Source organism: Chenopodium quinoa, unplaced genomic scaffold, assembly GCF_001683475.1.
Source record: "Chenopodium quinoa cultivar QQ74 unplaced genomic scaffold, ASM168347v1, whole genome shotgun sequence".
NCBI classification, from domain to species: domain Eukaryota; kingdom Viridiplantae; phylum Streptophyta; class Magnoliopsida; order Caryophyllales; family Amaranthaceae; genus Chenopodium; species Chenopodium quinoa.
The window spans coordinates 1958242-1966227 of record NW_018742418.1 but is presented as its reverse complement, the minus strand read 5'-3'; the positions used below and the strand labels follow the sequence as shown (position 1 = coordinate 1966227).

General features: G+C 34.2%; 1 protein-coding gene across 1 annotated transcript; it reads right to left on the bottom strand.

Moving 5' to 3' along the window:
- Window positions 1-1106: 1106 nt before the first annotated feature.
- LOC110709038 lies at window positions 1107-7294 on the bottom strand. Its single transcript, XM_021887253.1, has 10 exons — window positions 6108-7294; window positions 4318-4667; window positions 4202-4235; window positions 3750-3870; window positions 3648-3682; window positions 3304-3393; window positions 2488-2550; window positions 2290-2381; window positions 2112-2159; window positions 1107-1680 (listed from the first exon to the last, which is right to left on the bottom strand). The coding sequence occupies exons 2-10, from the start codon at window positions 4638-4640 to the stop codon at window positions 1563-1565; spliced, it is 924 nt and encodes a 307-aa protein (XP_021742945.1). The 5' UTR covers window positions 4641-4667; window positions 6108-7294; the 3' UTR covers window positions 1107-1562.
- Window positions 7295-7986: the final 692 nt, after the last annotated feature.

The window sequence follows — 7986 nt, the reverse complement described above, 5'->3', positions numbered from 1 at the left end:
CGGGAGAAAAGCTCTTACCAACTGAGTTATCCCTCACTCTCAAAAAAAGATGTAATATATATAAATCATGAATTTGAAAATATAAAGTATACTCAGGAGCTTTCATAAATAATGACTTTGAATAGAAGTAACAAATTACTAGTTGTTTCTTGAGTTTGTACATAAGTAATTGAGAATGTTAGTATCATTGTAAAGTCCTATTAGTGTTACACCTAGACATAGGATGGATAAGTTATAGAAATCTATTAAGACCTAAAATTACTAATTCGCATCTAACCCTCAACTAATTGCCAACCACTAATAAAGAGTTACGAGTATTAATAAGAGGTTGGAGATCTTTAAAGATGTCATGTTCTTTTGAAAACGGATATGTATACAAATACAATATAAACAGGAGAAATGTCATGTCGAAAAAGAAGCACACAAGATATGACAATTCGAAACTCATATTGTTATACGGATATTTCAAAAGCACTTAATTTTCTCTATTCTCTAAAATTATTGTAGTATATACTCCGACATAAAAATTAAAAATTTATCATCTTTTATATCTCTTCACTTTTTTACTTGTTCTTTTCATTTGAAAATTTTCATTTAATGTGAAGACCTTAGCTATAAAAGATGTCATCAAGTGTCTCAAAAAAAAGTATTCTACACGTCCTACAAGTGTCTACATAAATAATTATACCTGATACATCATTTGAAGTGTTAAAAATTATTAGGACGTATCCAATGAGTGACAATGTCTAATATGTGTCCAAGTATCCATGCTCCTTAGATGATAAATGCATAGCATCATTTTTATCACATGATAAATAAAATTTATTTTTCTTATAGAAATTGGGTATAAATGGACAAAGTCCATTGTGATACCAGATTTTCAATAAATGACAACAAAGTGAAAAATAATTAAGAACCCTATAACGACTTCAAAATTCCCAATTTCCACTGAGTCTAAAAGCACAGTGACTGTCACTTTTGCTACTCTCACAAAATTCCTCATACGAAGTTTAACATGCAATAATTCTGAAACTAATTATCACATCAATAATTTGACTATTATGTAAGCCATCAAGAGTAATAACAATAGAGTAATATAGCTCTTATTAGACTTGCAGACTTCTTCAACAACCAGCTGCTGGTAGTCAATTTCTGGACACTTGAAAACACAATACCGATTATAGACTAATCAAATGCCCCGAGAAAGGTCATGTGGCTATACAAAGATGGCACTTCTGAGGTGCTCGAAAATATGAAATACAAGTCACAGTCTCTTGCTATACCAAGTAAAAACTACTTGCTGCAATTAGTCTTGATACTTCAATAAAATTAATAACTGATACTTACAGCCAGTTTTTTTTTGGGGGGATAAAAATCAGCTTTACAGGGAGAGTAAATATGAATCAATGATACTATCAATAATGAAAAAAATGAAAAGGATGGAGAAATCAAATTTCGAGACTATCCATCTCAAGCACACAGGCCGGTTGGAGGAAAACTGTGTGATCAGTCTTTACAAGGTGATGTATTTTCTTGCACGAAATTGACAGAGCGAATTCTTATCACCTTATACCCTGATAGGACTCTGAAAATGATCTTGAAAGCCATAGGTGCTTTAATTTGACTATCAGAGCAAAGGCTCCAAAGCATGGGATGTGCAACAAACCCACTGTGGCGTACCTGTACCACAGAAACATATGTTGATTAGCTCTAATCCCAACCAATAGGATGATGATAAAGAAGAGATACTCGTCATCCAATGCCAAAAATGAATATTCAAGACACTGAACAATTGTCAAAAATAAAATTCACTTAATTAAACCAAACTAAAGAAAAGAGCAGGCACCATTGACAATGATGCAAGCAAATTCTAAATTTAGGAGATATTCAAGAATCCGCTACTGAGCTTTCAATTCAGCTGCCTTGTTCTTTCTAGCATAAACAAGGTAATAACAGCTTGCATAAATGGAAGATTAAAAAACATGATGCTAGCAAACATTTTACTTAAAATACAAGTATACAAAAGATAAGGGAAATGCAGTCAGCTTTGCATAAGCAAAGAGATAATTAAAGGGCAATAAGGCATTATAATATAGGTGGGAGCTAATTACCATATCGGAGCATATGGAGGTGACAAGTCCATGAATGGATAAGGCCACCTACAAAATTAAGAAATAAGTGATTAGAAGGGTTTTTTTTTTCTTTTTGTTTTTTTTTTTTTTTTTTTTTTTTTTTTTTTTTTTTTTACATAAAGGAATTGTGAAATACTAAATAAAGATGACAACTTACTTGAGGGAAACACAAGCATGGATTATCCATTGAACGACAACAAACACTCCGGTCCACAAGATAAAATAGGCAATACGGAACATAGGGAACTTCTGAAATATCAGAATTGGTAATCCAATTAAAGATGATAACAATTAAATCCAATGTCTCTCAACCCCAAGAAAACAACAAAGCTCTTAATAACCAAGTAAATCTTACCATGCAATTCAAAATTGAGTCCCCAAGGATGAGAAAGTTGATAGAATGTAAGCTAACATCAAACTGCGTTCAAATTAAGAAAGGCAATCAGAAGACCAAAAAAGAAATTCATGAATATATACGACGTATCTACCTTCAATAAAATTGCGTTTGAAACTGTGCAACTGCGTACATCAGATAATTGGTTTCTTAAAATTTTATACAAATAATAAACCGATTTATTTCCTTACGCTCTGCCCACTTTGTGCTCAATTTAACAACCTTCCTTCCTCTAGGTCAAAAAGTTTCCAATAATTGAGTTTGAGAAGAGCAAAATTCCTCAAGTTTTTCCAATCATGCAACATAATTAGCTATCTTAATTCTTTAAAGCTCTCACTTTTGCAATTTACAATCACTAAAGCCAACAGTGTTTCACTAGGTAAGTCTATTTGAGAAAAGAAACTCATACTGTCTGTTCATTTTGCTGACCGCCCCCCCTCCCCTTCAGTCCTACATTCATGATTCATCTATGTTAGTACGTTACTTGATCGACCCTTCAAAAGTATTGGACTACTAAAAACATCTATTTTCTCTAACAATATTTATCCATTTTAGACCTAGCTATATATGATGAGAAATATCAGATTGTTATTGTAGCATATATCCCCAGAAGAACAGATACATAATTACAAGACCATGCATGTGGTGCCTGTATCACTGTATGCGATTGCTATGTGAATATACATTGGCACCTTTACATATTGCAAAGAATGCAGATATAGACATACAGTAACTAATGAAACAAGATACAGCAGAATCAATAGATTTTGCACTCACAAAAGCAAGTCTATAATCTTTGCCTGTTAGAAATGGGTAAATTAAGAGCCAAAATACAACATCGGTGAGCAGCACAGCACCTGCAGCTACCTGTGTAAAATGTATAAGAGAACAAGAAATTAGAAACGAGATCCTTATAACTTATAAATTATGCAAATGCACAGTTGTATAGATGCAGTCATGCAGATATTTTTTTTGCCCAAAATTGAATACAATAATGTAATCCAATAGTAAAGAAGTCTTCTCCGTACACAACAACCACTATCCAGCATGAATCCCACTTTAAGCAAGGCTTGGGAATAAGGGGAACTATAAGAAAATAATAAAATAGGAAACTGACTAACCTGGTACATGATTTGGAGAAGATAACCCGTACAACCTGCAACGTGGTGAACATGAACTTCTTGAATAATCAAGCTGTTTAACAAAAGATGTGTTCGCACTACCTTCGAGCTTTGGGGCAACATTAGATCCTGGCTCTGCATCAATATTCTGGGAAGCAGCCTTGGAGTGACAATCTTCACCACAATCACGCCAGCATCCATAAAGAGAGAATGCAGATGCAAACTATAAAGTCACATCACAAAACCAACACAGAATGTAAACATTGGGAGAAGATCAATGCACCTTGAAAGAAGGGCAGGTGCAGACACTCAGCTAATTGCATTCAGAGATATAATAATAAAGGTAAAAAGACAAGAAAAAAATCTGCCTAAACAAGAAAAAAGTTTCCTTCACAATTGTTTCTTATGCAGGATTCAAGTTATTTCTACTGGTAATGTGCTCTTACTGCCGTCAAGGCTAAAGAAACCTTCAGTTTAGGAGTTCATAATAAAGTCTTCATATAGATTTCTCTTTGCTAATAAGTGTTTTGGGTGGTTGTTAGAGTAGAACATACCCCAAAGTATATGGTGGTCAGCGTAAAGGTCCACCTGTTCGTAGAAAAAAAACAAAGAGCAATCAGCAGAAAGTATGAAATTTAATAAGAAACAAAAGAAAGTCACAAGAACTTACTGAGTATAGTAGAAAAAGATTCCAGGTCCTTTAGCAATAGTGTTGCTAACGATCACTGCCAACAGCAAAACAAAAGCAAATAATCTAAAAGCAAGCAGAAAGGCAGGATGAATGCTTTTCAGACATGTTTTCCAAACTTCATCCTTGTATAGAACTCCGACTGGTATAATTCCGCGTTCTCTCCTCTCATTGTCTAATTTCTTTTTGCCTTCATATTTCCATATAAGAAAAGTACTAAACACCGTGATGCCCAAGATATATAAAGCACAAATAAGAAACCTCCAGTTTAACCAATAATTAGGGTCTGTTGTATCAGTAGCCATGGTCTACTTGCCTATTTGTTAACACGCCTGCATAAGAAGGATCATTAATGTTGTAAACTCTATATATACTTTGTACATCATATCTATTTGCAAATATCTGTTTTGGGACAAGCAGTGCAGATGTACAGTTCATGCAAGAACATAACATTACAAGAGATCGATTACAGAATGGGTCCTACACTGATTTAACTATAGTAACCTGATGGTTAAACAATAGATTAAACTCCTTCCATCTCAAAATACGTGTTAGTAAACAAGACACAAGTAGTCAGGATTTGATAGTTACGAGTAGTGTTCTAAACCAACAGTTCAGAAACAGTACAGTTAATGTTCGATACTGAAATGAATTTGTTTGTTAATGAGCCATGCTTGAGCTTAAAATAGTAGTTTGAATATTTATAGAGCCAAACTCAAACTCTGCATTCAGCCTGAAAGCTCGTGAATTTAAACAAATAATACATAATTAAGTCCTTAATTATCAGTCAAATACAGAAATAAAAGATACCAAGACTAAACCCACACTATACTATTACAAAGTCGAGTAGCAACATTAGTATGTTTCTGCACCTACTGTTGGAACATGCTTGATCAAGTAAGCTCAAACTCGGAATATTCTAATTAAGCCAAGCTCAACATGATTTTAAAGTTTAATCTAGAGTGACAAGTAGTGACAAATCACAAATGTAATCAAGCAAGCTCAAACTCGGAAATTCTTATTAAGCCAAGCTCGAACATGATTTTAAAGTTTAATCTAGAGTGACAAAGTGACAAATCACAAATGACAATGCTTAATGAAGCAAGCTCAAACTCGGAAAATTCTTATTAAGCCAAGCCCGAACATGATTTTAAAGTATAACCTAGAGTGAGTAACAAACCACAAATGACAAGATGCTTAATGAAGCAAGCTCAAACTCGGAAAATTATTATTAAGCCAAGCTCGAACATGATTTTAAAGTATAACCTAGAGTGAGTAACAAACCACAAATGACAAGATGCTTAATCAAGCAAGCTCAAACTCGGAAAATTCTTATTAAGCCAAGCTCAAACATGATTTTAAAGTGCAATCTAGAGTGACAAGTGACAATTCACAAATGACAAGTAATTGCACATTGGCATTCAAAACAACAAATTACTAAAAATGAAAAGAGTAATAAAAACCTCAACCTAATATTGTCGAGCATTTCTTGTGTAAGATAGTTATATGATACGACAAGAGTGACTTTTCGCGATATAAGGGTAACGTTCATGATTAACTACCAAATTTAGGGGCGACTATATTAGAAAATCACAGTACATAACACAACCAAAACAGCATTAGAATTACAATCAAACATTCTGAGCAAAATATGAACAAAATAAATTCTGGGTTCTTGAAAAAATCATAAAATCTCGTATTAAAAAAGAAATCAGTAAACAAAATAAAAAAAATTCACAAAAATAATGCTAAAACAAGAAATGAAAAAGTACCTGATTTAGATAATTAATCTGAAAACTCCAAATAAAAGTGGGAATTCAGAGGATTCGGAGGAGAGATGAAGTCGGAGGAAGATGAACAAGAAGAGTTGAGTGGATTGATAGCAGTAACAAACAGTCTATCACACCCCAAAATTCACCCGCAATTTAATTTTTTTGGGTGATATTTTGGGGAGGAAAGAGAGAGAAAAGGCAAATGAAAGTACGCCAATGAAGGAGCCGTGGGTCGATTTTTGCAGCGTCTAAAAAGTTCACGTAATATCGACTTATTTTTGTTTTTTTAGTGTGTCACAAAATCTTCATATAACACGTGGAATTATTATGTGAGGTGTAAATTATTGGTGTGCATTAAATTAAGGGTTTTTTTAGAAATTAATACCATAAAATTGTCACGATTTTGACAAAAAAAAAAAAAAAAAACTTTTATTACAACACCACAAAAAAAAAAAAAAAACCCAAAAATTGGATTTCACCACCACTTAACGGATCCTTGGATGGAATCCGTTTACTAAGGTCCACCATGTACACGTGTCAATTGTTTATTGGTTTAAAAAAAATTAAAATTTAAAAAAACCCTAAATTCTAACCCAGCCACCAACACCACTGTCGGCTTCCCTTCACACTACCGCCGGCCAGCCCCACTGCCGCAAGCCTAACCAAGCCGCCGGTAAACTCCATCGCCCCACCAGCCCTATCCCTCGATAACTCCATCGCCCTTATCACCACTGCCGCCGAAGCACAGCAACATCACGCCGCCACCACCTACTACAACAGCATCACCACCACCGTCGCCGAACTTAGCCAGAAACGTCGCCGAAACCCTAACCCGCACCCATACCTAAACCCACAAACCGCCCTACTCCTCTCACCCTCACCTAAACCCAAACCCGTATGTACCCAGAAACCAAATTGATTTCTGGGCGTTCGACTTTTAGATTGGCGTTCGATTTCTGGGCGGTGGATTTCGTATTCGCGGCGATTGAAAGGACTAGGGTGGTTGTTGTCGTTTATGAGGGTGGTGATTGGGCTGATCTCGTTGGTTTTGGTGGGACAAGGGGTGTCGGTGGTGGCTAGTGGCTGGTTAGGGTTGTTTTTTTTAATTATCTCTTTTTTAAACCAATACTTAATTGATACATGTCCATAGTGGTCCCAAAAATCCGTTAGTGGGTGGTAAAATCAAACTTTTGGGTTTTTTTGGTGGTGTTATAATAAAAGTTTTAAAATATGTGGTGTTATAATCAAATTTCTGTGATTTTTGTGGTGTTATTTTCTACAAAATCCATTTAACTTAGCTAAATTTTTTTCTCTTTTTTCACTCCCCCTCACTCGGAGGGAGTCCACTTCATAAGATCAAAGGCAATAAAAGGAGTAGTTCCTTAGCCTTATAAAGTGTTTAACTCTCTCTTCTTTTCTCAATGTGAAACACTTACATGTGCTGTTTGGAAAGTTTATACTTCAACATCTATCAAAGAAAGATGTCAGTTTTAATTGTACATTTTGCCGATTTTGGTTCATTTGATCATTCGAGAGAGAGCAAGGTTGAGTAAATAAGTCAATTAAATAACTTTGATTGAATTATGGACATTGTACAACCAATTATTTTACAAATACCTCGTACTTCGTAAATTACTAGATTAATGCCCGTGCGATGCATTGTAATAATAATCTTTTTCCCATAATGAATTTTGATATAATATAAAAATGAGGCAACTCATGTGAAATAAACAAATGCAATGCATATAGAAAATTAAAATAATAAGGCAAAATTTATTAAAACTACAATTGAGAAAGAAAAAAATTTATTGTTGATTAGTTGAGTTGAAAATATTTAAAAATAGTATACATTATATTACATTAATAATGCATATTATTC